At 55.8% G+C, this 27,070-nt stretch overlaps 9 protein-coding genes across 9 annotated transcripts; 6 read left to right on the forward strand and 3 right to left on the reverse strand.

Annotated features, from left to right (window-relative positions):
• Positions 1–187: 187 nt before the first annotated feature.
• On the reverse strand, positions 188–2,212 carry B0H18DRAFT_1039517 (uncharacterized protein). The gene is made up of 4 exons (XM_048030504.1): positions 1,881–2,212; positions 1,148–1,805; positions 784–918; positions 188–730 (listed from the first exon to the last, which is right to left on the reverse strand). The coding sequence occupies exons 2-4, from the start codon at positions 1,730–1,732 to the stop codon at positions 290–292; spliced, it is 1,161 nt and encodes a 386-aa protein (XP_047887454.1). The 5' UTR covers positions 1,733–1,805; positions 1,881–2,212; the 3' UTR covers positions 188–289.
• A 2,078-nt stretch (positions 2,213–4,290) lies between these two features.
• Positions 4,291–4,777, reverse strand: B0H18DRAFT_1124540 (uncharacterized protein; the record flags this gene model as incomplete). The annotated part of the gene is made up of 3 exons (XM_048034873.1): positions 4,291–4,366; positions 4,427–4,624; positions 4,683–4,777. The coding sequence occupies 3 exons, from the start codon at positions 4,775–4,777 to the stop codon at positions 4,291–4,293; spliced, it is 369 nt and encodes a 122-aa protein (XP_047887455.1).
• Positions 4,778–5,835: 1,058 nt separating this feature from the next.
• On the forward strand, positions 5,836–6,377 carry B0H18DRAFT_863370 (uncharacterized protein; the record flags this gene model as incomplete). The annotated part of the gene is made up of 3 exons (XM_048039737.1): positions 5,836–5,879; positions 5,938–6,160; positions 6,210–6,377. Coding segments are annotated over 3 exons (435 nt in total), but the record flags the coding sequence as incomplete, so codon positions are not given.
• A 235-nt stretch (positions 6,378–6,612) lies between these two features.
• On the forward strand, positions 6,613–7,113 carry B0H18DRAFT_885328 (uncharacterized protein; the record flags this gene model as incomplete). The annotated part of the gene is made up of 2 exons (XM_048041069.1): positions 6,613–6,744; positions 6,808–7,113. 2 exons carry the CDS (start codon positions 6,613–6,615, stop codon positions 7,111–7,113), a joined length of 438 nt encoding a protein of 145 aa, XP_047887457.1.
• Positions 7,114–9,637: 2,524 nt separating this feature from the next.
• On the forward strand, positions 9,638–10,909 carry B0H18DRAFT_959051 (uncharacterized protein; the record flags this gene model as incomplete). The annotated part of the gene is made up of 5 exons (XM_048042779.1): positions 9,638–9,844; positions 9,897–10,022; positions 10,071–10,259; positions 10,601–10,785; positions 10,813–10,909. 5 exons carry the CDS (start codon positions 9,638–9,640, stop codon positions 10,907–10,909), a joined length of 804 nt encoding a protein of 267 aa, XP_047887458.1.
• A 2,398-nt stretch (positions 10,910–13,307) lies between these two features.
• On the forward strand, positions 13,308–15,101 carry B0H18DRAFT_959052 (uncharacterized protein; the record flags this gene model as incomplete). Its single annotated transcript, XM_048042780.1, has 5 exons — positions 13,308–13,417; positions 13,470–13,598; positions 13,951–14,062; positions 14,136–14,222; positions 14,766–15,101. 5 exons carry the CDS (start codon positions 13,308–13,310, stop codon positions 15,099–15,101), a joined length of 774 nt encoding a protein of 257 aa, XP_047887459.1.
• A 395-nt stretch (positions 15,102–15,496) lies between these two features.
• B0H18DRAFT_1139830 (cobalamin-independent synthase) lies at positions 15,497–15,892 on the reverse strand (the record flags this gene model as incomplete). Its single annotated transcript, XM_048035627.1, has 1 exon — positions 15,497–15,892. One exon carries the CDS (start codon positions 15,890–15,892, stop codon positions 15,497–15,499), a length of 396 nt encoding a protein of 131 aa, XP_047887460.1.
• Positions 15,893–17,217: 1,325 nt separating this feature from the next.
• On the forward strand, positions 17,218–18,144 carry B0H18DRAFT_1124544 (Tubulin/FtsZ; the record flags this gene model as incomplete). Its single annotated transcript, XM_048034874.1, has 6 exons — positions 17,218–17,361; positions 17,414–17,560; positions 17,611–17,772; positions 17,834–17,949; positions 18,002–18,065; positions 18,115–18,144. The coding sequence occupies 6 exons, from the start codon at positions 17,218–17,220 to the stop codon at positions 18,142–18,144; spliced, it is 663 nt and encodes a 220-aa protein (XP_047887461.1).
• A 1,756-nt stretch (positions 18,145–19,900) lies between these two features.
• B0H18DRAFT_1124545 (uncharacterized protein) lies at positions 19,901–21,505 on the forward strand (the record flags this gene model as incomplete). The annotated part of the gene is made up of 6 exons (XM_048034875.1): positions 19,901–19,906; positions 19,970–20,050; positions 20,103–20,262; positions 20,317–20,471; positions 20,529–21,188; positions 21,236–21,505. 6 exons carry the CDS (start codon positions 19,901–19,903, stop codon positions 21,503–21,505), a joined length of 1,332 nt encoding a protein of 443 aa, XP_047887462.1.
• Between the last annotated feature and the right edge of the window lie 5,565 nt (positions 21,506–27,070).

Here is a 27,070-nt window from a genome sequence, read left to right on the forward strand (position 1 = left end):
GAGGAGCAGCGTACAACAAACGAGTCCGATGAGAAACTATACGGCATATGATTCATATACAGAACGATTTGCATATTATATACGAGGTCCGAGTCGTTGGGCAAAGATCCGTGGTCATGTGGGGAGTGTGTACGAAGATGCGATCATACCTCGACGAGTTCGCAGAACACACCGAGTCCGTTTAGTCAGGGCATGTGCGTGCACAGGCTATGGCAGGGAAGAGCAGTGCACCAGTGAATACTGATACTTCGACAGTGGCGCCGCGAACAGGGACCGCTGCCACTGTCACTCAGACACCGCTCATGCGGCGGACTGCAGGCGCGCCGTGTCTTTGCGACGAGGCGAGAGTCGGGAGCCCAATCCGTGGGTCGCGTGGAGACGACTGCTTATGTGCGCGTGCGTGTTGGGGCTTCGCGCGGCTGTGCTGGGAAAGGTGTTGGTAAGGAGCAGGCGAAGGAGCATGGTACGGCGCGTGCGCGTACGCATTGGGCCAATGTGCAGGGAATGCAGAGACAGAGGCAGGGGACATGAATCCAGGGCTCGGCAGGCTAGACGAGCCGGGCCAGCAACGCGAGCGCGCTGGCGACTCCACCGGCAGCTCAGGCGTGCCCGTTGTAATGAGCTCCATCAGACGCGGGTACTTGCGCGCCTCGGTCATAAACAGCTGCGACGCGACGAGCTCCGACCGAGGCCCTATGTGGATGCGCTCGAGCGAGGGATTCTGGGAGATCTATCGAGACGTCAGATAAGCGAGCTCAGCACACTTGTACGAGAAGCACACACCTCGAGCAGCGCGGTGTTCCAGACAGTGGGCAGGAGCGCGCTGACCGTCCGGAGTCTCGGAGCGGAGGCAAGCGACGCGGCAAATGACGCCGACGCGGGCGAGGGCGAGAAGCGGAAAGCGATTTGTACGCATTCCTGCGATGGTGAGAACCGTGTCAGTTTGAACAACAAACGATCGCAGTCGAGAATGCAACTAGTCCTCTTCTGGGCTGCATCGAGTCGCCGATCACCCGAAACGGCAAGGCGAAGACATAATTCCCATGCATACCATATCGTAGCGGCATTGGCATAGACAAATCCGAGACAAATTCGAGGACACGGTGGGGACCAACCAGACAAGCGGAACAAAAGTATCAGGACTCACAAGATACTTCCAGCGCCGGATAGCCTTGCCGAGCTCCTCAAAGATGTGCGTCGGACCAGGCAGGGTCAAGTACGCGTTCTTGCGGATGACGAGGTTCCGTAGCCGATGCATGCATGAGAGGCTGGTGCAGAAGCGTACGACCGCCGCGTCAACGGTTGGCGGTCGCTGCGAGCTCACTATTGGCGCAGGCGGGCCAGAGGGACCGCTGTCGACGGTCATGTCGAACTCCTCGAGAGCAGGGCAAAATCGGACAACATCCGGGAGAATCTGATAAGTGCCCTCAACGCGGATGCTGCGTACCCAACGGCCGAGCTCTGGATTCGTGCATAGGCTGTAGGCGAGCGTCGCAGTCTGTCTGTCGGAGCGGAGGACGATGTGGCGGTAGAATGCAGGTGTCGCGATCCGGAGCCACTTCCGCGATACCAGGAGGGACGTGGCATGAGGTGCAATGCCCGACTTCGTAGCATTGGGAGTCGCCACATGCCAGGACGGACGATGGGGCGCGGATGGCGAGGAAGGGGTAACGGCAAAGGCGAGGATGCGCTCCAGGAGCTCCTCGGGCATGGTCGACAGTGTGAGACGCATATTGATGGTAGATTAGAGGCTCTAGGTGGGATAGGGGGTCATGGAGTGCCGCAGGTTATATGGGATAGCAAAATCTTGAACCGAGTATGACGCGAAACAGGAAGGCCAATGACACTGTATGATTTAGCGCCTGAGGGAGGTTGCCCTAACGCCGCGCCTATACAACTGATTGCAGGCGCTGTATAGGCCCCGCTAGCCCGCCACTCGTCCTCCATTCATGACCGTAGCGCGGGCCTAGTGGGAGCAACGCCATGGGTGCACAACCCGTGGCGTCAAGTAGCCCATCCTCGTTGTGTAGTCGGTCGTGAGCTGAGCCTGATCATACCGGGCAATACGGCATCTCGCCGTCAGTCAAATGCCCTGATACAACGAGCTCAAAATGACGGATGACAGCGCAGTCAAGCATTGTCTGTTCTCCAGCGGGACGGCGGGTTGTACAGCGGTGACAACGCAAATGCAGGGTGGACAGCGGTGACTACGCGAATGCGGGATGTACTCACCAGTTCAATGTCTAGTGGGGGATTGACTGTCGACCAGCGAGCCTGTGTCTAGATTGCACGGGCTGGATAGGGAGCCATCCGTGCGCCGGTCCTGCTGCTTGCGGGTGTTCGCTGACTCGTCTAGACTGTCGAGTCTCGTGACTCTGCGCTCTTGCGACTGTCGATACGGCTTTCCTGAGACCTTCCCTACGGTGATTTTTATGCGTAGATCCCGATAACGAGGTCGGCATGGCCATAGAACAAGTCCTGAGCGAGGCATCGAGTGTTGTGTGAAGGCGACGGTCGCGAGACGCGAGGTGGCTGAGGCGTGTGGCGCGAGACCTTCATCCACGGACTAGCGGGTAACAGTACTTAGTAGGTGCGGCGGCGATGTGTATGACAAGGATCGACGACGCAAACTTGCCCGTTGCCTTCAAGTCTTTTGTATTATTCCACTACGTCCCTCCTGGTATCGCGGAAGTGGCTCCGGATCGCGACACCTGCATTCTACGAAAAACCACGCGAGGAGGCGGCTTGTTCTGAACCTACATTGTAAGTGCCTTCTCGCCCTTGCCTTCCCGTCTGCTTTCTCGCCCTGGACAAGTGATACCGTATTAGACGAATGCACGATGTGCTACCTTAATCAATACAAGGATCACAGTTTCTATAATCTGTGCTAGCATCCCTACGATACACGGTCTTCTATGCAATGCAACCCAATTCTCTGGGTTGTCGCCAATCTCGTCAGAATAAACGAACATGCGAGGCATCGGCAGCTGGTCCTGGCCTCGCCAGTGTCCCGCTTCTCCGGCGAAGAACTCTGGGCTTGTGAGGACCGCGCTGGTTTCTGTACAAATGCGGAGGTAGCGCAGCTTCGGAGTCGCTGGATGCGTGTGCCTTCAGTGAGAGCGGGTGAGCAGGTGCGGGGCGGTCAGTGAACGGGCGACGCACCGCGAGAGTGACAGACAACGGTGAGTTTGCAAAGCCATACAGATATGGAATGAGGCAGTGAGAGGGGGCGAGCATATGCGCATAGAGTCGCCGGCCGAGCACGACATGCGGAGTCGCGTCCCAGTGCGACGTCGAACACAGCGTCGTCCAGTCGACCGGCCGACAGCCTGCCTGCGGCGGGCCTTCAAGATGCGACGCGATGCTACTCGCGCTCTCAATCCTCCCCCTGCCTTTCTTCACCGTCAACCAGCACCACCAGCACCCTCTATCAATGTCCTCGTCCAAATCCCCGTCCACCGCACCCTCACGGACACCCAATCCCGCAATGTTCGCGAACGAGACGCAGCCATCCATCGCGCGGCACTGCTCCGCGGCGGTACGTGCGCTGAACGGCGGGGTGGGTGGTGGAGTGAGCGGACTGCGACGGCGAGTGCATTGTTGTTGTCCAAGTCGGTGATAGCATGGCAGGTACTTCCAGCGCTGGAAAGTTGCGGACGGAAGTCAGCTGCGAGGGTTGACGCAGAGGAGAGGCTGAAGGCGGACGTCCGGACGCAAGGGGAGGGTCACTGAACAGTGACAGCGACGCAGCAACCGCGAGAGTGAGTGCACGTGATGCCTCGTGCCCGAGGCGCTTAGCACTTTCCGGGTTCTCGCGAGTTGCAACCTCCACGTCGACGCGACGGCGACACAACTTCAACACCGTGCGGTAGCAAAGCCCACACAAAATGCGACGGGGGAGCGAGGGCAACACGGAGTCGGGGAAACCGGGCCAGGGCAGGATCAGTACAGGTGAGTGCGATGCCTGCCCTTTTCAAACTTGCGCACGCGTGCACCTGCTCGCCCGCCCGTCTTGCTCGTCTGCCCACCCTCGCCTCTTGCTGGCCCACATGTTGACCTACTTACTTACTCGCGTGCTCATCCACCCACTCTCGTGCACCCTCTCCCTAGCTCGCTGCTCGACCACCATTCTTACTGGTTCGCTCTCGCCCGTTCTTGCTTGCTTACCCTTAACCTCTTGTTAGCTCACGCGTCTGCCGCTTGCTCACCCACTCGCTTGCGTGCTCTCGTCCGTCGAGAGTCAACATGTCACTCGCTCGCCCATCACTCCCGCGCTCCTCCGTCTTCCGCTCAATCGCCTCCCCTAAACCCATTCTTCACGCCCTCCTTTGCCTGCTCCATCACGCCCTTCACGCCCTTCACTCTTCTGCCCATCGCCGTTGCCTCCCTCTTCCATTCCCCATCATCAAACCGCCCCGCGACTCACTCGCTCAGCATCCCCTTCGGCCCGCGCTTCTTGCCCCCCAGCGCCTGCACCTCCGCGCCCATCGCGAACTGCGCCTCCCCCTCCCGCCTCACCACGCCCGACCCCGTCGCACACCAGCTGCCCGACACGCCCGTACCCTCGACGTCCTTCCGCAGGTGCCCGAGCTCGTTCCAGAACCCCGCGACGAGCGCCTGAGCCCTGCATCCTCAAACACGTCCGCACGCTTCCCGACATCCCACGGGAGTGCGTTTGCTACTGCTCGAGCACCTCCCGCAGCACTGGCCTGCTCATCTTCCCACCGTCTCGCCCGCTCGCCTTCCCGTCTTCCCGCTCACTCGCCCTACCTCTCATCTCGCTCACTGGTCCACCCACGTGCTCGCTTGTCTGTCCACTCGCTCGGAGTGGCCATTTCTGTGTTTGCAACCTATTGTCTTGCTAACTTGTCAATGGGACTATCACTGATCGTGAACACTCCTAGGTTGGTGCGAGCAGGAAGGCGAAGGTGCTCGCGCGGTTCATGACGCCTTCGGAGTACGACGCGAGTCAATACTGACTGATGCTCATGCTCACGAACGTGCCGCTCGAGACGTGGCACATGGACGCCACAGACGAGGAGACACTGTGGGCACAAGAGGCTAGAGAAGGATAATCATAACACAGAAGTAGAGGATGCTTGCGAGTCGCGAGGACACTGCTTAGACTACCTTAGCCTAAGGCTGCCGAAGCAACGCAGTTTCCCTGATGAATATTAGAGGCCCCCAGTGCGGCGACGGCGCGACACTACTGTCACATTAAATACGAATCTACTAACTGGACTGTCCGTGTCGAACTCAGGCTGCCTGAACTGCCCGATTTGCTGATCTGAGTCAGGTGGCTCCGACTACATATCAGGCAACTGTAAGTAGTCGTACCAGGTCGTACCAGCCTAGGTCGTACCTACCCTCTTCTGCCTCCTTTGCTTGAGTCAAACCTCCAGCGACCACTCCAATGTCTAGTCCTGCACTCGCTCACACGATGTTGGCAATTCCTTGTGCTGGACTTGTTCTTGCATTGAACGAGTCAGTTCTCGACGAAGAGGTCGAAGTAGATCAACTGGGTGAATCGCTGGCGACCTCTCCAAGTGAATTCATGGATTCCGACGATATAGCCGATGAACAGCCCACGCATAATGAAGGATCATCTCTGGAGTTGAACGATGGTGTCGTTCTTGAAAGCTTGATGGACAAGGTTGCTGCTGGAGTAACTGAGGGGACACAGAAAGAATACGACAGGTGAGTTGGTATGTGTATGCATACCTGATGCTCATGTTGTCCACGCTATGATATCTTCCTAGACTTTTGCAAAAGTTCAAGGACTGGGTCAAAACCAACTTTGAAACATACCACAAAGACCTCTGGGCGCAAACACTGCCTTCAACAATCCCACAGCTCATTTGCATGTGGATTATAGATCTGTATGTCCTCTCATGCTCCATTGCACAGACATCATGATAACTTACATATGTCTGTCAGTTGTGATGAGACCAACCTCAAGGGGGAGACTAAGGCCCCGGGTGACGTTCGGTCAAGCTATTCTTACGCAATGAAGATGCGTGCAGCAGTGACCCATGCCTACTCACGTATTCCAACCCGGGGTACAACTCCCTGGCATCAGGGTGAGGACGGTACATGGAAGGGAAACCCATCCATGTCTGTGCTTGTTTCACGATACATGATCTCGCTGCGTCGGCGAAAGGTGAGTCCAATCAGATTTCTTAATTCATGCATCTGAGATGGGGTATAAGACTCGGGCTGGACATCAGACCCAAAGCTCTCGTGCTATCACATCTGGGGATCTCGAGGCCATGTACAAATTCAACCATCTTCCGCACAATTGGGAGATTAAGCCCTTGGCTCCAAAATCCCGCACTGACACCCAATCACTTGATGAATGGGCTGGTGGGCGCCTCCGACGGGCACTCCATTGCATGTATCTGCTGTCTTTCTGGTGCCTCTTACGGAGCGATGAAGTTCTACGCATTCAAGTACACGATATCGAACTAAAAGAAGATGGGAAAGCATTTGATTTGACAATCCGATGGCGTAAGAATATGCAGTTTGGAGGTAGACAACTTCAGTACACTTTTCAAGGTTCCTAGCTAACTGTTGAGATTTGCAGGAATCAAGCCCTTCCGGCTATGGCGCCAAATGCCTGAGGATTGCTACCTTTGCCCAGTACGCGCTCTTGCCGAGTGGCTCAGTGTTAGCAACATCTCAGAGGGCTATCTTTTCCGACCCTTTCATAACGGTGATCAGGTCATTGCAGTCGACAAGCCAATGGTCAGTCAGTCAAATGTTCTCAGTTCTGTAATCTGACGAGTTGACATCATGCTGCTAACTTAGACATATAAGGCTTTTGACGAGTACTTCAACAATTCCCTCGTTGACATAGGTGTTTCTCCTCGCCCCTATGGGACACACTCCTTCCGACGGGGAGGAGTTCAGTTCTTAGCCAGTGAGCGCAGATGGAGATTGCTCACCATATGCACATGGGGAGGCTGGCAAAAGGACTTCAATTCCAACACTATAGTGCGGTACCTCATGTCTTGGAACGACGATCCTATAGATACACGAGAGCAACTGACGAATCCCAATCGTGCAATGACTGTACGCTGCCCTCGATGTAACCGTAATTGCCATTGTGCTTGAGCACCATACTGTCATATATTTTCATGTCGCATTTGCCACCAGTTCGCTTTCCTAATGTCCGACTCCAAGACACATTGATGGGTCTTTCTGCTGCCACACAAGAACACCGAGTGAGTGGGAAACAAAATATATTTCGTGTCGCTGCCACTTTCTCGCACAGCCCTCGCCAGTCGGGGAGAGGTTCATGGGTTTCGCATCGGTGTGTAGTGAGCCAAGTGGGTGACTTATGAGACACAGCCGACGCTGACGTGGACTCCGGAACTCGGCTGCCGGGTGAAAGCAAAGCAACAGTGTAAGTTGTGTCACTGAATGCTTGACCCGACCGTCAAGGCGCGTCGGCTAAAGCGCATCGCGATGCAACACATCGGCCTCACATGTCTCGCAGACCCCGGACAAACGGGTTGATCCACACCATGAGTCTTCAGAAGTGTATCATGCCCGGCACACACCCGCTCTCGAGCACCTCCCGGCCTCCAATCTGTAGATTCTTCATCGGGATCTCGTCCGGTTGCCCCTCTTGAACAGAGCGTAGACAAAGAAGGGAGGGCGATGTGGAGCGATCGCTAATAGTACCTACCCATCGTTACTCACTCCATTCCGAACGAGCTCCCTCATTCGCACCCGAAGGCATTCTGGGCGATCCTTTGCGACCAGCCGGTTAGATGTCCTCTGTACAGCGTTCAACGCACGCCGGAATAGTTTATTCGGGGTGCTTGTGGACATACTGTACTCGGACTCTTTGGGGTCGCCACGCAGCCTTCCACACAACTTGCAAGTCGCCGGTGCGGAAGAAACCATGCGTCGTCGCGTGGCCAAGGCGTGCGGACGGCCGCAAGGCACTGGGAAGGGATTCTACTAGAGCGCATGAGCGATGGCGTGGGTGAGGACGTAGAGCACGAGGGTTGCGATGCGGGCGAGCAGATGCAGCGTGCGGGAAAGCAGACACATAGGACGAGGGCGGACGCGTAGCGCGCCGGTGTGAAGGGCGCGCGGGAATACGCACGAGAGTCATCTCGTACTCCTTCGTGGCCAACGGCGGCGAGAGAGATGGCTGACGAGCGAGATGTGCGCAAGAGATAGTAGGGGCGCATCGAGCAAGATCGTGAGTGAAGGAGAAAGGAGACAGTCAGCGAGGGCGAAGCGGGTGGACAAGCACCGGGTAAGCAGGTGACCGGCGTGTGTGTTGGCGTACAGCGATGGAGTGTGGGCGGCGAAAGGGAGCATGGACTCGGGAGGGAATCTGCAGAGCCAATGTCCGTGAGGACATTCTCGCTCAAGGTTGAATTCCTATACACTTACGGTGTGGGGTGTGTGTGTGGAATCGAGGACCGACTGTTTCTGAACGAGAACCGCCCAGATCAGGCGAACGAAAGGTGGTGGAGGGACGGACCACCTGCCCTGAACAGGCTAGGGACGTATTTCGCGCCGAGCCTCCATCCTACTCGAGGTTGCGCAAGGCCAAGAGCCCGTCATGGTGCAGCGGGGCTATAGCAGCCAGGTCCGGCGTAAAATCCGGTAATAACAACGATCGCAGGGCACAGAGTGAGCCCGCGAAGCTTGGAGCACGCGCATAGGACGCACCAGAGGTCCATCCCGTCGAAGCAGATGTTCTTTATGCGGAGAAACTTGAGGAGGTGGAAGTAGGTGAGGAGTATCTCCTGCGCATCCTTGTCCGTCTCGAACATACCCCGCCAAAGTTGATCCTCAGGCTCTCAATCTCGTGCAGCCGGGATCGCGGGGAGCATCGCGCGCGAGGTTCAGCGACATGTGGAGGATCGCATCGAGAGCACCACGTGCGAGTCCATCACCCGTTTTGTGAAGCTTGCGAAGCGGCAGTTCTCGGAATAGCTGGGTGAGTGGGCGGTGCGGACATTGTTGGGGACGGAGTGCCGAACGACGGGGAAAGAAAGCGGGCGAGCGGTGGCCGTTCCAGAGGCAAGCAAGGACGGACTCCCAGACGTCGAGGGGAAAGCTGTGAGTGAGACGACATGGTGTATGTCCACAGGGATCAACGTGGCTTTGGACTGCAGAAGCGTCAGGGTACGCTGCGGTTCCGTGTCACTGTAGTGCTCACCATGCACCAGCGTCCGCGCAGGCTGCCATGCGTGGCTCGGGCCACGACGCGTCTGAGATGTTATCAGGAACGGGTAGTGGTCCTCTTCGCGCGAGGACCGCCGAACGAGAGGGTAAGCGAGCAGGTGTAGGCAGGCGATGAGCAAGGCGAGCAGGTGTAGGCAGTTGAGGAGCGGTGACCGCACGCGGTAAAGCCGGTGGTAGTCGTCTCGCAGTTTCTGCTTCTTGGCAGGCGGCACATCCGTGTAACAGCGGCCGACGGGATCGTCGCGCGCAAGACGGCGTTGGCGACCACGACATTCACCCCTTCGTAACGGGAGTGGCAGCAAACCAGGGACACGTGCCCCGTTACTCTGAACGCACGTCCCGTACACGTCTCCTCCGCTCCTCCTTGCTTCCCTCACGATCAATCCTTTGCGACGGCCGCCCTTCACCTTCTCTCCTTACCATCATGGCTTCGACACAATCTCTAAACCCGCCGCCAGGCAGCAGCAATGAGAAGGCACCAGAGTTCACACCATCGTCCTCAGAAGCACCGCAGGACGCTGTGGACGTTACTCCGGACCGGCCTGCTGAAGAGACATGGGAGGACATCCCCGAGGAGATCATATCTTTGAGCATCCGTACACGAGTTCGGCTCACCGACAATGACTTGAAGGTCCGTCCACACAGATTTCGCGTGTAGAGCCCGACGCCCAGGGAACCTGCAGGTGATGCCCTCGGAGACGTTACGTCTGCAACAAGAGCAGAATGCCACGAAGGAGAAGATTCGGGACAATGGGGAGAAGATCACGCAGGACAAGGTCTTGCCTTACCTTGTGGCGAATATAGTCGAGGTACGCCCGCTCAGTCACCTTAGTAAGGCTACCAGCTAACAGAAGCAGATTCTGGACGTGAATTCTGAAACTGAGGACGGCAGCGCGAACCGAGACCTTGACTCTATGCGCAAGGGGAGATTCGCCGTCATCAAGCCCTCGACACAACAAACCGTCTTCTTCCCGCTCACCGACCTCGTCCCGCCCGAGAATCTCAGACCCGGCGATCCCGTTGGCACCAATAAGGATTCGTATCTGGTGCCTGACACGCTCCCGGCAGCTCGCGGGTGAAGGGCGATAGAGGTGGATGGGCGGCCGGCGGGACCTACGCTGACATCGAGGGCTGGAGAAGCAGATCGAGGGGCTAATTGAGGCGATTGTCCTGCTCGTGGAGCGAGCGGACGGGCTCAAGGCGCCTGGCATCAAGCCTCCGAAGGGTTCTCTCATGTATGGTCCTCCCGGTGCGTCAGTCCCGACGATGTCTGGTCGCGGTCTGCTCAGCTTTGTATGGTAGGCAGGGTCGATAAGTGCCGTTTGGGTCTGGTTACGTCTTCGATCATATCATGGTCCTCGACACCTTCTAACCTACGCGTCTGCAGGACATCGTCTGGTTCGTCCCTCTCGACCGGATTGAGTTCGTCATGAAGGCCACCATTTTCAAGAGTTTTTGCAACCGCCACAACGCCGCAATGGCGCAGGCTTCCATCTCCCCGCCCACTCGGGTGCCCCCATGGCCCGCACCCAGTCCCGCGCGGCCTCCGTCACGAGTCCCTTTACTACAACCGTGTGTCGTTCATCGCGTCGTTCGCAGGGCCGGCTTCGGCACAAACGTCTCGATGAAGCCGGAGGTGCTTCCCACCTCCCATGTGGCACACGAGGAAGAGTCGTTTGGCAACCGTCTCGTCTGAGAATCGTCCGACGCGCAGGTACGTCGTTAACCGGAACCCTGATAGACTTCCGCAATAACTCCGCACAGATCTTCGTGTTCGGATTCCGCAAATCGTCCTCGCCGCGATGACGCACCGGAAGCTGTATGGCATCGACTCTGCGGACGGCGCGGTGAACGGTGGGCGATGGAGATGCGCCGCAGGTCGTGTTGGTCACTCAGAGGAAGGCGGGCAGCGTGTCTCGGAGCTGATGGCTGGAGCTGGCGCTGACCTATGGGACGATTGAAGTGTCTTGTGGGCATGACCCTCTTCCATGTGGACGCGCTGGCGGGCGAACATGCAAGAGGCGTGCTGGTATCTGCTGATGGATTCGACATCATTGCCTGGCCCGTCATTGAAGTGTACTTGCTCCGCAGCGGCTCCCAAGAACCCGTCGTCATGCTAGATGAGTTCGTGCAGGTCAATAGCCAGTTTCGCAACCTATGGTACCTATCATACTGAGCACAGAGCCAGGCGCACGTCTATCTTCGAAACGGAAGAAATCAAGGAAGCCTCTGTCAACTCGTCCCATCCATCTTCTCCCTTCGTAACGGTGCTTCCGGCCAGCGTCGATTCTCCGGACACAGAACCTCGTCCGAGGTCGACTCCACCGACAAGCATATAACCAACATCACCTGGACGTTTGGCTTCGCTCCCGGCGAAGACAACCTCTCCATAGGCACATTGCATCCCTCGGCAAGGTTCCAGGTAACCGTGCGACATTGTCGTCACGCGAATTGCACCGTCATATGCGTTCGTCGTGCTGAGTGAGAGCTTCAACAAGGTTCAGCTTGTCTTCGTCTTGGCTGGCGTGATGGACCTACTAGTATTGAATGCCCCCGAAGGATTGGCTGCACGTCCTGCTGGCACCCGGCTCCGTCTCGTCGGTCACGGTCACGTAGTCCTCGCCGGTATGATCGCTCTCCAAGTCCTTGAGGACGTGGTCGCGATCGCCCAAGGACCCACCGTGATTCAAGGTCACCCTATCGTGACGACTACGATCGCGGTCGCCCACGAAGCCGCCGTGATTCGAGATCACCTTACCGCGACGACGATCCTTACTGCCGCGCTGGGAGTCGCTCACCCGCCCGCCGTTATGGGAGAACGAGGACTGATCCGAGTAGAGGAGATGACTCCTATCACGGAAGGCCTTCTCGCCGATATGCCTCACGTTCACCCTCGCCTGTAATTCTCGGCGTCAGATCCACACATCGTCCGCAGGCACGGTCGCGTTCGCCCACTCTTGTCAGTGAACCTTCCCATGTCCGGGTACCATCGTCACGGCGTACCCGTTCTCCGGCATACGAGCCTGAGGGTCCATACCGTCGTCCTGGACCCTCTTGTCATGACAGATGGACGAGTCGGTCGTCTGAGGAACGTCCTCAAAGGATGTGTATGGGCAGTGAACGCTCAAGATGCTCCCCATCTCCAACTGTTGTTCTTCATCGCCCACCGCGCTCCGATCGTCCTGCAAGTGATTATGATCGCCAACGTGAGCGCAGGCGATTGCCCTCCCCCATACCCGAGGAAGGAACACCATCACCACGTCAGGAGCCTGTCATCCTTAGAACTCGTAGCCAACGTGAACCACCACCACGCCTCGGTCAAGAGGTCCTACGTACATCGAGATGGAAAACCTGGAGACTACCCACCAGTGAGTCCGGCCCCGCAGGTTGTCCGCATATCGACTGCTGACAGATCAGCGAGAGCTCCTTCCGATGCGAACAAGGCGCACCACGACCTCGTACCACAGAAGGTGGGGCAGACGCGGACTGCGCACGCAATGGTGAATACAATGCCGCTTTCGTGCAGATCCCGAGGGATGCGCGCGCCTGCCTGGGTTCGTGAGTTATGAAGGTAAGTCGTGAGTTACTCGTCTACCACGCTCTCCGGTGGGCCGCTGGACGTGTCGTCAAGCACGTGTGACTGCGCTGCCCCTCCGACAACGGGATATATCGCTGCCTTCTCACCATATCATTTCCAGGTCGTGTGCGCGTCACGGATCGTGTGCTGTGACGGATCGTGCTGTACTGCACAACCGTCTCGGGATGGATTGGGAAGTTGCATGTCCGTCCTACGTCTTCTTGTATGTTGTATAGACATTCGACAGCGGGATGGAGGATGCATTATGAGCTATAACGCTCAGAAGCATGCGTTGCTGCAGTGTTTACATACCAAACATATGATATGGGGACCTGTCTGCATAGTACTCGGCTCCGTAGGACACATGCGACGCACCATTTAAGGTTCTTTCAGGTGAAGTATGGCATGTCTCAGCAGATATATAATGTTCGATCGTTCGAAGTTAACCGCGCCCACTCATACTCAGTTTTGGCTTTGTGTAGCGCATTTCATCAGGTTCTGTTGCTATCGAGGGGACATGGCTCCTGGTGTAAACGGAGTATCAGAAGTCAGCAATGTCGTTGTGAGGCTCCCGAAATATGGTGTCGTAGATGCCACTGGTCAGGTTGCTACAGAGGAGATAAACCTGTAGGTTCCTTTGATACGGCTTGATGCTATGTTGACGACATCTTGGGAACAGGTCTGCCTTGACTGCACTCCAGTTAAAGGATATCATGACTCGATGCGGTGTCAAGGCATCCGGCATAAGGCGAAAATGTGAATATATCAAGGCACTTGTCAGCTTCAGCCAAGACGAAAAGCTCTGGACGTGTGTTCTCTTCCCTGACCTGTATCGCCATAATCTCAAACTACACAGCGAACCCCAAGTGGCGCGCCGATCCCACAAAGGGCCGCGAATGCAGGTACAAGACCCTCCCCGATCGGTGGAATCTTCACTTTCCGATTCAACAGCGCAGCAACCTCCTCGTTCACGAAAACACTTGAAAAAATCTGTTCTTCGTTGGGAGAAGAAAAAGCAGCCGGAAGGCCACGAGTCAAACGGCCATCATGTGCCCTCCACGGACGATAGATCGCTCGCACAACGACAAGGTCTTCTTGAGTGGGTAGGTGCTTGAAAACCCATCTAGCGATCACTGGTTGACGAAGCATTCTCTCCATAGGCAGGAGCACAAGTACTACTTCATGACCACCATGTCGATCAGAATAAACAAACAACTCCTGCTACTAGTCGCCCCTCTGGGAGGGATGATGACGCTGAAACTGCCTGTAGCGGTTCGTCTAGGGTGGGTATTACCGAGTATACGAATATACAAGTGCTAGTACGTGAAAGCTTACCGGTAAACAGCCTGAGAAAGATTCTGGAAGCGGCCTGTTCAGAGCTGAATTGATGGGATTCCTTACTGCGATGAGGACTAAGCCTGACACGTCCCCGGTAAGTGACCAGTCGCATGGCTGTCGGTCGGTGATACTTATTGATGGACAGGAGGGAAGGGATCAACTGATCACGGAGTTAATGGGCTTCTTGGGTTCTGCAAACACATCGGGCGTTCAGGCCCCAAGAATCCAACCTTACTCAATCAATGGCGAAGGCGAAGGCGAAGGCGGACATGGTACTACTTCAAATCCGCCAACCAGAACGGAAGTCATACCGGCAACGGCAGGCTCCCGAAGTCTGGCGAAGACATGCAACATAGTGCTTCCCTCGGGTCCCTTTCATTTTGCCCGATCTGAAGTGCCAGAACCTCCGGCTATATTCTTTGCAGGCAACGTAGATGAGCTGGTCGCAATGTGGACAGGCGAGAAACCGAGTCCCCTTGTCATTCGTGGGACCCCCATACCGATTGGACTCTGGAGGGAATGTTTTACATACAATCACACCAGAGCATGGGACAGTATCAAAAGTCGATGGTGCCAATGGCGGGTGAGCTGGTGCGGTTGCTCAAACAGTCCGAGCGCTCATGCCATATCTTTGTAGACTATTGTCACCGAGTACCTCCGACTAGGAGCCACAGCTTTTTGGGAAGCCTATACTCAACCTGAGACCCGAAAGCGCATGACAGCAACAGCCATACACAAGATGCTCCAGGCGTCCCGTGCAGCCGCCGATGCAAATCTCGCACAACAAGCTCGGCAAGAGTATCCGCACACATTCAATGTGTTGTTTTCGTACAAAACTGATGGAAAGAAACAAGTCCTTGCCAAGGAATCGTACATCGCCACACGATACCAACAGTTACAGCAAGATCCCCAAAAGGCCCAGGAAGCTGCACAAAATGAGGCCCTCGCAGCGCAATCTGCCACCGTGACCTAGGCGGCCACGCTTAGTTTCGTTCCATGTGCTGCGCCAGATCATCTAGTGAGTAATTTCCGACCAGGATTTGATGGCTAACTGATAAATTCATACACTCCGCTACGTCTAGGCCGTGCAATGCCACTACATTTATTGTACTTGCTACAGACTATATGTTTCAGAGACTGTATGTTTCAGAGACGATTCCTCTCTACTCCGATTGTACATCAGCTTACTCTGTTATGTATATCATAACACACGAGTCTTCTCTTCGATCTTATCTTCTACACGTCCATGTCGCTGTGATATGTGAAATATCCATCAGGGCGAGTAATAAAGACAACGAGGAGACTGACCCGCCTCCACACCCACATGTAAAATTCCGATCGCCAAACGTGAAGCACAGTTACTGGCGACTACAAGACCTTCCAGTGATCGCATCGGGCAGCGCTCTCGAAATTATACGCGTCGCTCTTCGACGCATCAGTCGAAATGGCATCCGTGTCGGGTTCCTGGATCGACGGGAAGATGCCGTCGAAGCCGGAGTAGCAGAAGTGCGAGTGCGTCTGCAGGCTGTCGGTCACGCAAATGGTGGACAGCTTGATCGACAGCAGCACACACTGAGCGTACGCGTCCCAGCCTTGCGGGAACGGGAGGCCCTCGTGGAGCCTGGGCCCCGTCAGCCTACACGGCCTTCTCGAGGTCGATGGCTCGTCGCGGAGGACGAGGGCGAGCTGCATGAACTGATGCTCACGGGAGATATCCACATGAGGGAAGGGCCAGTGCAGGATGGTGTCGAGACCCGTAAGCATCAAGCATCCTTCGTCGGGTTCGGGCGCGGTAGCTGCTCCGCTTCATGGTGGCGAGACCAGGGCGGCTGACGTCCGAGACGATGGTGGGTGTACAGACGTAGCGGGAGCTTTTACGACTGGACCCAGCCGTTTCACGTGGAGACGAAGCCCTGGAAGCGTCCTGATGAGTATCGACTTTCGAGCCTTCCTGCGCGTTTGGCTTACCCTCGCCCTCGCCTCATCCATCTCACCGTCGTCCGTTCCCCACCTAGCACATGTCCAACGAACTCCAGAGCATGGTTAGCGCGAGCTCTCCGATGCCACCGCATCGCTGATATATGATCGTACTGATACGAACCATTGTGCACGACATCCATGATCCAGCATTCGTCTGAATCGTACTACTTAACGGTGGGTAAAGGTGGCCAGTTGTCGGGTAGACGCCCGGACACTACCCCGCGCCACTGTTAGCCGAAACCGTTACTTAGCCGAAGTTGCAGCCGGCAAACGAACTTAAACCTGAAGCTAACAACGAGATTCGCTATCCTTAAATTGAAACAGGTTATGTCTAGCCAGGGCCTTCATACATAATTACCAACGTCCTCCGACCCTTCCTCTGGTGGAATTCATATGCGGCGCACTTTTTGTGCGGGGCCCTCGGTTCGGAACAGGCCGCCTCGCGCGGTTTTTCGTGCTCCGTGGGTTCGGCCAGGCGACTAGACGTGCTCCGAACCTACGTAGCACTGTACAGTAGTGGTGACATAGCGGATAACCTCAAGTGGACTGCCCGTGACTTTGTGAGGCTCCGAGTCTATGCGACGTGCGTTCACCTCCTGACTAGATCTAACTATCCCACGTCGCTGCTACATCACCATTCTCACCTGTCGCTCGTCATTCATCTGGCTCGTTCTATGCTAGGATGCAGCCCTGCAACTCACCCACAGCGGAACAAGGAGTGCGAAGTTGAAGCCGGGTAAGGAGAGGAAGGCTGACGGCGAGCAGGAGACGGATGCATCGATAGGCCGCGTCTCCGGCGCGGGAGTACGAAATCCTGTCCACGCGCAGGTCAGATAGCATGCCTGAGCAGCAGGCTGCGAAACCGAAGGTCGTTAAGTACGGCCAGGCTCTACGCGTAAATGGCGCTCCGGCAGCCTGCTGACAGGCTGAAGCGACTGAAAAACCACGCCGATTCTGTTGTCGTTCTAGACAATGGTGCCCTCGCGCTGATATCAGCAGAGAGGCTACACGTCCAGACACCGATATTCGACCAAGCAAATCAACTGGTAAGAGCTGCATAATGGGACTCCGGCGTCTGCGATAACTACGCGTAACAGATGTCCACTGTTATGGCTGCCAGCACCCAAACACTTCGATACCCCGGATACATGAATAATGACCTCGTCAGCATCATCGCCTCTCTCATTCCGACACCACGGTGCCACTTCCTCATGACTTCATACACCCCGTTCACGAGCGACCAGATCGACAAGGTAGGCTATTCAACCTGACCGACTCCGTCCCCTGGCCAATATCTAGCCGCAGGCAAAACCCATCCAGCGGACGACCGTTCTCGACGTGATGCGCCGCCTTCTCCATCCCAAGAACCGCATGGTCTCGACAACGCCAGGCAAGACCGCCTGTTACATCTCCATCCTTAACATCATCCAGGGTAACGTTGATCCCCCTGACGTACGTGCTCTCGGACCCACACGGGTGTGGTGTATTCACTGAGATCACAGGTCCACCAATCGCTACTCCGTATCCGCGAGCGCCAACTGGCCAACTTCATCCCTTGGGGCCCGGCCTCCATCCAGGTGGCTCTCACGCGCAAGTCACCGTACATAAGCACGGCACACCGTGTAAGCGGGCTCATGCTTGCGAACCACACGAGCATCGTTTCCGTGCGTACCTTGCGTGTCGTCCACTGCACCGTAACTTTTACGTGTCGTCGCCGCGCTGCAGCTCTTCAGGCGCATGATCGATCAGTTCGACCGTTTGCGCAAGAGGAACGCGTTTGTAGAACAGTACAAGAAGGAGAAGATATTCGAAAACGGATTGGAAGAGTTCGACGATGCCAAGTACGCAATCGTCTTGCTTTCGAAGCTCACGCGAGTTAAACGGGCGTTATAGGGTTACTGCGGAAGAGCTTCTGGAGGAGTACAAGGCTTGCGAAAGTCCTGACTACATCACATACGTGAGTGTCTGACTGTTTGGTCATTGTGAAATGCTGATGCCAGAAATAGGGTTCCCCGGTTGCCGAGCAACCAGAGTAACGGTCTCGTGCTCCATGAGTCTAATGCATCTCCCCTTCGCGTGACGGTGACTAGCGGTCCCTTGCCTTGCGGCCTGGGCACTACACAGGGTCTTGATACTGTTTTGACGGTTGACGCGCAGGAATATTTGTTTGTCTTGACCAAAACTCTGCTTGCTCGGGCGTCGTCCACGACTTGGGCGGCATGTGTGTCTACGTGAACACTGGTCAATGACGGCGCCCCGCACTACACCGAATGTACGTACTGGGTGACGGAAGAAGGTACGCCAGTGGGAAGGGAGGACGTCCCATGTATGAAATTCGGGTGGTGAGCAGAAAGTCTTGCGTGAAGTTGGCGCTGGCGCTGGCGTTGACAGGGACCATCCGTGTCGAGCAACGAAGTATCCCCGCAATCCTTATCTGTCATGCGACCGATACATTGCGGCGTGGTGGCAGGCGAACAGCGAGCGGTGGTAAGAGAAGGAAGGGAGCATCGAAACGGGCAGAAAGTACGAACCTCAGACCTTGCTCAGACCCTACAGCTATGTGGCGCGTAGCGCCGTAGCGCATAGCGTCCGGAAATTTCCGCGACGATTCGTAGCGCTAAGCAATTCCGCCCATAGCAGGAAGTAAGTATGAACCTCAGACCCCACAGCTATGCGGCGCGTAGCGCTGTAGCGCATAGTGTGCACAAATTTCCGCCATGATTCTCCCATAGCGCTACGCGTTTCCGCCCGTAGCGTATATAGCGATCCCATTTGGTTTGTAGCACATAGCCAGCGATTATTGACGCGTTGCCAGTGGCGGAGTAGAGTGTATGCTTTGGTTGGTCGTGGTGTAAGTCGTGACTAACAATCGTCTTAGTACAGTGCAGTCGATACTCGTACTGCTCTGACGAACGGGGGAGCCTCATCATAGAATCCAGTCGGCGAACAGCCAAATTAGAGTTCCAGTACTCATTCCGGATACGTGGGTCACACGGACATCACTCCCTGAGTCCCTCTCTCGTCTCTGCCAGGTCTCGCAGCCACTGTAGAACTCGTGACGACATCGGCGAACGCCCTCTTTCCTCGCCAAAGGACGGCCGCAGCCTGGTCTCCTACCCCGTCGCCACTCATGGCTGCGGCCAGTGCTGCTTATGGACCGACAACTCTTCTGCGGACCACAGTACATGACCTTTTGAGTCCGGGGCCGATAGCCTTCTCTCAGTCAACCACCATATAGGCTCCGCCCGCATGCACTCGTAGGCGTGCATGCCATGCGCGTGAGATATACTCGGAGGCTGGTTTCTCCTCGACTGAGATGAGAGCATAGAAGACTTCGAGTATGAAGCTTAAGACTCGGGTATAGCCACTATTCCATGCTGGCGCGGCGAGGTGAGGGGTGATAGTCAGCGAGCCCATCGCAGACCTGAACTGGCACCTCAATCGAACTTCTATTGATCATTTTTTGCTCTTCTATCGGCTGCTGTAGCATTTCGATAGGTGCGATTGATGTATCCACTACCGTTCGCTTCGATTCGTCTGTTCGACACTCTTCGCTTCGACGCTCCCCACTTCGACAGGGTGTCTTCCCCAGTTTGCCAAATGCGTCGGCAGACCGAATAATCCGAATAGAGGAATCTAGAAGCGCCTAGATGCACGCTCGAAGCAACATGACATATAATTATACACTGGAAGTCACCCGTACTTTCCCCCGCGGAACCGTGCTCAGGCTGTCAGTTTCAGCTAGTAGACCTCGCAGTGTCTGGGACGAAGGAGTGGAGTTGTAGAATCAGTATGCAGGTATGTGCCACTTCTAATTGCTTGTTCTGGATCAATTTGAGCGGTTCGTAATGATCCGAGCAGAGTACACTAGCAGGTCAGCACGAGCTTCACGAAAAAGGTGTTCAAACCGACCCGCTCGATACCGAACCTCTCACGTCTGAGGTGTGTAATGACACTCATTGTCTCCGTACTAAACTGACCGGGACATGCACAGATCTTCGACGTGGTGGTTGTAGACCTACGGAAGACTGACACGTTCACGACGCTCGTGAGCCTGAACCTCACTGTTAAGAGGGACGAAGTGTATCCGTGCTTCTTGTTGGGGGTACAAAGTCTTCTTAACGCCCTACAATCTTCTGGCTCTGCTATTGCCGGTTTGTCGAAGTCGCTTGTTGGCTCAATACGAAGTGTCTTATACAGCTCCTCAGGGCCTGCGCGTCTCGCTTTGGACCGGCGTCGAGATCCTGAGTGGTCATACCCCATCTACGAGATATTCGCTCAGTTTGGTCCGGACGGGGAATCGGCCATGTTTCTAGCGGCCGTTGTTCTCGAGAACAAGCAGCCCCTCATTTATGTCTTAGAGGTGAGTAAGTCAGCCAGACGTCTCCCTGAAGTGCTGTTTAGCTTCATCTTACCCAAGCCCGCGTCCCTGGAATGGTCATCGGGTAGCCAGTCGAAGTCTCCTACGGACCAAAGCAGGTCGAGAGCGACACACCCACCAATCATTGTGGAGAGCCAGCCTGTCACTGATGTCAAGGCTCATATTGAAAACGAGCGTTCGGCCTCGCCCGTCTCCTACAGGGACTCCCCTCCTCCCTTCGTCTCGCCGGATCCTGCACCTGCTGAGCCTGAGGACATTGCTCCGCAATCAGACCTGTGGCGAGCTCCGTTCCTGTCAGATGCTGCGGCTGCCCAGTCTGAGGTCGCGCGTGAGGAGCCCGCACCCACGCTGACCGTCGGCCTCCCGGAGGCTGCCCAGTCTGAGGCTATGCGCGAGGAGCCCACGCTGATCGCCAGCCTCCCGGAGGCTGCCCAGAGTTCTCAACCAGAGATCACGAGGTCACCTCTTCTGGCAGAGGACGTCCCCCGCTTGGACAAGCATACACCGGAGCAGCATTCGGCTGCAATTACCACTAAAATCATTGAGCTCACTACTAGTGCTCAACCTCAGTTGAGAATGCAGTGGAGTGCTTTTCAGAGGAACTACAGGCGGCCATTGACTTTCCAAGGCCATCTCGAAAGCTACCAGTTCGCCGATAACTTCATCAGGTACTGGGCGGGAAAGAAGGTCACATACACGGTATGTATAATCGTTCGTCATAACGCGATTGTCTTAAGTCGTTGCAGATCCAAGGTGATGACATGTCACACGAGGACGACGTCCGAAGTACGCATGCTCAGAAGGCGCTGCGCCGCGCAGATAGCTGGTTCGTCACAATGCGCAAGGTCTTGATATTGTACGAGCAGGTGAAGGACGTACCCGGGGTCTTGGAGCGTATACAAAAAGGAGATAAGGGCTCGGGCGAGCTGCTGCAGTACCTTGAAGCTACCGCGGCGCAGCTCCCCGCCCCGGCGGGCGGGTTGCTAGCGCCGCCGTCGGCGCCTAATCAAGGGTGATAGCTGGATTCAGTCTTGTTCATTCGGTACAGTCGTTCTTCACCGGCGCCCATGTAACAAATGTATGGTAATCGGGACGGCGAGTCCCTAACGCCCCCCCTCTCGACTAGCTGTACCTGGCAGAAATTATGGACACAATGAACGGCCAGCCGCAACATGAAGCGGCAGTATTGGCCATGACACGCACGACATGATTGTGACTAGTGAGCACGTAGCAACAGCTCGACTCGCCAACTCATCCGTCCATCCACAGCCCGACCCGTATTACGGACACGAAGAGACCGTGAAGCCCTGTGCGAGGTTTGTGACCCATCCGTTTGCATGTCCGGACCTCCCTCCGTTATTATGTAATCGCCAGCCCGCCAACACCGTCGCCGCCTCTCGCGTTGTTTGTTTTAATTTATCGCCTAAGCCCTCCATAGAACGCGAACTCACACATCGCCGACGTTGACTGCCCTCTGAATCCTCCAACGTCTAAACGCGCGGTTTCCTGCCGCCCGCTGCTCGTCGAGCCACCGTCTATTCAGTTCCGCTTTCATTTTCGCATCCAAGGTCATCTGCGACGACACGTACTCGGACAAGTCTTGAAGCATCGTAGACCAGGGCATGTTCGCCCCCCGCGAGATCAACCAGATGGTGCGAGAGACGTGTTCTTATCTCGAGTGGCAGCTCACTGGCATCGAACCGCCGGCGCTGAAGGAGTTTGAGGCGAAGGTGTGGAGGAACTTCAAGGGCCACGGGCCCTACTCCACGTACGTGCTCCCCTCGCCTGCGCCGACACCGGTACATTGATGCCATACGGCGCCAACCACCCAGAGCTTCGCACCGAAGCGCAACCCCATGCCTTTCATCGCAGCCCGCACGGCGTACCCGAGTCCACCCACGAGCCCGAGACACCCGAGCAATCGTACTCCCCGTATCGTACGCATTGCCGTCGACACCACCAGGTTTTGTCAATGCGAAGATCCACATCGCCTCGCACAATACCCATGGGATGCCCCACGCCATCGAGCAACCGTCGCCGCCGTCGTGCCGCCGCCGATGCAGAAGCAAATTAGCTGGTTGCTGTCTGAGTCCAACACCTTCGACTCTTTTCTCGCCAAGGTCTCGCCTTCGATAGTCGACGCCATCTCGACCGATCGCGCCTCGACGACGAAGAAGGCGAAGGGACAGGACTGGTACGCCCACGCGACGCCGTGCGTGTGGCAGAGCCGTCGCGCGACATGCTCATCTCTGTCTTTCATGCTTGCTTTGCTCCAACTGGTCGCCACGTCTTTGCTCGCGCGGCGCCCGTCGTCGCGCGTTATCTCGGACACCGTGCTCTCGCATAGGACCTATTGCATCTGGTTCGTAGCCCCTTTTTTCTCTTTGTCGCTCTCGCGTTGCCCCGCTCATCCTCATGTCTTCTGTTGTATAGGCGAGTATAGATTTGGTTGCTGCGGCTGCGAAAGCAAGTGAGCAAGACCCTCTCGTGGTCGAATACGCTCACGTCGATCCCCGCGAAGGAGTCCCCTTCATTATCGACAACCACTTCGACCGACCGCTGTCCGGTGACGAATAAGGCGAAAGGCCAGGACTCCCCGAAATCAACGTACGTCGACATTCATGACGCTTCCGTCGACTTACTCACATGCTCGTGGTCTACCAGTACGACTACCCCAAGGGCAAACGCAACATTGTCACCATGTTCGCCGCGTATCGGTGCATCTAAGACATTGACTGTGCCCGTCTCTACTCTCTACTCTCTCTACGTCCTCCCGAGTCGACAGGCCCGCGAGGCTCCACTTTAACAGCGAGTACAATGCTCTTCTCGGTATGTATTTGACCCGCTCTTTACAGATAAAACAGATTGGTCGTGGAAGCAGTCTTTCAGCTACAACGAGCTCCGGGCGACGCGTCGTGGCTGCGAGGCAGTCTCCGGTAAGCAGCACAGACTGTATTGACAGTACCGTCAACTAAAGTCGCCTCGCGGCCGTTATGACAGCGCTGGCTCACCCATCGTTTGGCGTGGTCCCAAGGTCGCGCCAAAGACGAGACGGACAGATGTCGAGGCCTGTCGTAGTTCACTGAACGGTGAGCAGTCGTTGCGGTAAGTTCTCGTTGACAGCGCGGATCGTCTCGCAGCAGGGTGCCTTGTTGCCTAGTTGCGGGAAGGTTGATCATCTATACCAGCTCGGAATGAAAAAGATCTGGATGTTTGAAAGAATCTCGCATCCCGGCCAACCAAAGGGCGAGAGTCGACCGCTACGAGTGCGGAAACACGACGTCAGTGTCGGAGAGGTGCTTTTGACTCGTGAGGTGTTCCTTCCATGACGCCTGTGAATCGTGTGGTTAGCTCTCACACAGGAACCCGGTGAGTAACTTATGACGTTCGTCTTCATGTACCGAGTAGTTTCTTGATAGGTCGGACTGCGGCCGTCTTACACCAGCATACCCCAGTCCAAGCCCTGCGACACACCCCGATCGCCACCGTGACGGTTCATCTAGGCCAGTGGCTCGTCACCAAAGACATGGCTGCAAGCGTCCTCGACGAGATCGGTCACTCAGCCCGAGGCGAAGCGGCCTCGGTTTCGCGATGTCCCACTACCCACAGGGTCGCCTAAGGCCTAAGACTATGAGCCGCACATCGCGAAGCTCTCGGGCCTGTCGCAAGCACGAAGGCCGCGTATGTGCTGAAAAAAAAACGCATTCCCGACTGATACGGAACGAGTTTTGGGGACGCACGAGGCCCGGGAAGCAGTCTGTGAGTCGGCGGGCAAGACCTACGAGCTCACCGATCGCATCGAAGGCATTGTAAGGTTTTAAACAGCCCTTGATATTCCATCACTGACCGATACTGTGCCATAGGCACCGCCAACAGATAAGGATAGGGATTCCCGTATCCGTGGCCATGTCAAGGAGGCCGTACTGCGGCTGATCGAACCTACGTATGGATTCAAAAGCGACACAAACAATCGTCCGGCTGTTGTAAGTGCGAGTTATGAAATACATGCACCTTCTAGGCGATCAAGACAGTCCCAGCTTCCACTGGAGGGTACGTCACGGTCATTTCTTATATCTACCATTTGACTGAGAGCTGCAATGCGCCTACACACAGGACGTAGAGAGCCAGGAAGACTTTGCAGAGCACGAGATAATCTTCAACGCTGTCCAAGTGTCGTTCTTCCGGGAGAAAGGCGGCCATGGGGTTTCCTATCTTCAACACTTCCGACCAATCACCTTGCAGACTTATGCTCTTATCTTTACACTTGTGAGTCCAATCCCTTGTTCATCTCCGTTGGCATCTTTGGAGAAGAGCTCGTGCTTAGATATAATACTAGATTGACGTCGGGATCTCCCAATACTCAACTATGATAGCAAATACGTGAAGGCGGGGCACTTTACCGAAACTGCGAACCGCATGAAGTATCGGTGCTAGCTGCGGCAGCTAGAGGATTGGTCCGACGTTGCGCCGCGAATTGTCGAGAACATACGGCAAGACCTGCATGACCTAGCGCGGTGCGTCTGTTGATGTCACGTGTCTACACACCTGTCTTGCTGATTTACGACTACAGCGAAGCATCTGGTGCTCCACCCATTGAACAAGCACTCGCTGGCTTGTCGCGTAGCATGCATGACAAACTCAGTGCATAATTGGTGGTGCGCGCTGGTAGATTGGAGGCGAACAGAGCAGATAGCTCGGATGTGTAAGCCTCGGCTGTGACTATATACGACAGCGATTGCCGAACCTTAGTATTGCAAGAGTTAACATATTCGTGTACCATATGCATTTTGTCACTGTAAACCGACGTTTTGCGGTATCGAAGTCGTTTGATCACGGGCTGTCAACAGATGCGACACTACCGTATTCTACCATGCTCTACTAAGTGCGATCGCATTGCTACCAGGCGCTACTGAGTGCGCGCACATTGCTACCAGCCTCTATTTACACCGGGGCCTTCCTACCACACTACCACTGCTACTTATACTACCAAGCACGAAGTAGCTAGGTACTTTTGCTGATGAGTGACTCGCTTGTCAAAATGACAAATGCTGGCCAAAGGCGGATCGAAGAGCTAAGTATCGGAGCGAAGGACAAAAACAAAGACCGATGGAATTGGAATCGAAGGGCAGGGCTGCCCGCAGCTGTTTGATGTTGTCAACGAGACACGTATAGCTGGCCGTTGAGCAGTGCATTTAGTATGGAACCCCGAGTCGGGACAGCAACGATGTAGCACTCACATCCCAGGCTTACGATGGACCGAACATTTTACCGCTCCTGGTCGTCCCGCGCGGCAGAGCAGAAACCACGTCGAGTTGGCTCATAGTTGAGGAATAAGGAGGGGAACCCTCTACCAAGGTCCATCCCTTCCATCCTTTCTGTGCAGCTTGGCGCCGCTTCCTCTTGATAGGGATCCTTGCTGTTTGACCTGTAGCAGGCAATTGACGTGGTGGGCTCGTCAATGCTGGCTGCTCTCCCTCACTAGAGGAGGTGAGGGGTGAATCGGAGGGGTCGATTCCTGCTACCTCAGGTGGTTGGGGTTCAGGCGTGTTTGACGAGAACACGTTGATTGTCGAAGACGTCGCTTGGTGACTTTCGTTCGGAATGGTTTCCGACATCACCGGACGCCAAAATAACGGGACAGCAGTGCGCTGCGATACTGCTCTGGAGAGATGCAGCGAGCCCTTAGGTAGGGTGTCTTCAAGACCTGCCGGGATCCTGGAAGAGCGGCTGGCCATTTGGGCATTCCGGCGTTGCCAAAAGATCTGGAATGAACTTGAACTATGGCCCCATGCTTGTAGCCCATTTTGTAAAGCGGACGAACCTCGACGGATTTACCCCGAATTGTCATGTCCTCTTCCGATGGCATCGCGGGGAAGTGTAAGTCTGGAGTATGGTACTAGTATAGTCTGGTGACCAGTGTCGAGCTTGAGCGTGCTGACGGTGACCAGCGATGCGCTGTGGCTGAGGCGCGTCGTGCAAAACGCCCGGCCTCGGACTATCGGGCAACCGTACGGCCCCGGAGTGTCCACGTTCGCACAGAGCAAGCGACCTGTAAGTAGTTATGCTTTTCGAGCGAAATATCCTTTGTTTTTCGCCAGTGAATGTTCATCCCGCGCCGTCTGCAGGTCGTGCACGACCGTTCCGCGATGCCCGTTCCCCTGAAGGCCATACACGTCACCACCCCGTGTTCCTACAGTCTGAAGTCTGAAGATCCGGCCAGCATGACAAGGCCGACTCGGCGCGGCTCGAGAAAAAGTTCCAAGGTCAATCCTTCCCCAGGTCTGAATAGTGTGCAGACTCTTACCGCTTTGAGTCGTTGTCGGGACCGGATCTTCCTCGTCCTCCTCGTCCTCGTCCTCCGTTGCGGTGCTCGCTGCTGTTCCAATTCGATTTGCGTGTGCTCGACTCCCGCCTCTCCTCTAGCCTCTCTACCTTCAGGCAGCCCACACGGCTTGCGATTCCGTATCTTCGCCTGGATATACTCGCCAAATGCATCTGGAGGGAGGGCAACCAGGGTCGTTCCGGTGGGTTTCGTTCGTTCTGTTGTGTCTTCTTCCGAGCTTGATGAGATACAGGCATGA

The sequence above is a fragment of the Fomitopsis serialis genome, assembly GCF_022376445.1.
Source record: "Fomitopsis serialis strain Sig1Antser10 chromosome Unknown B0H18scaffold_126, whole genome shotgun sequence".
NCBI classification, from domain to species: domain Eukaryota; kingdom Fungi; phylum Basidiomycota; class Agaricomycetes; order Polyporales; family Fomitopsidaceae; genus Fomitopsis; species Fomitopsis serialis.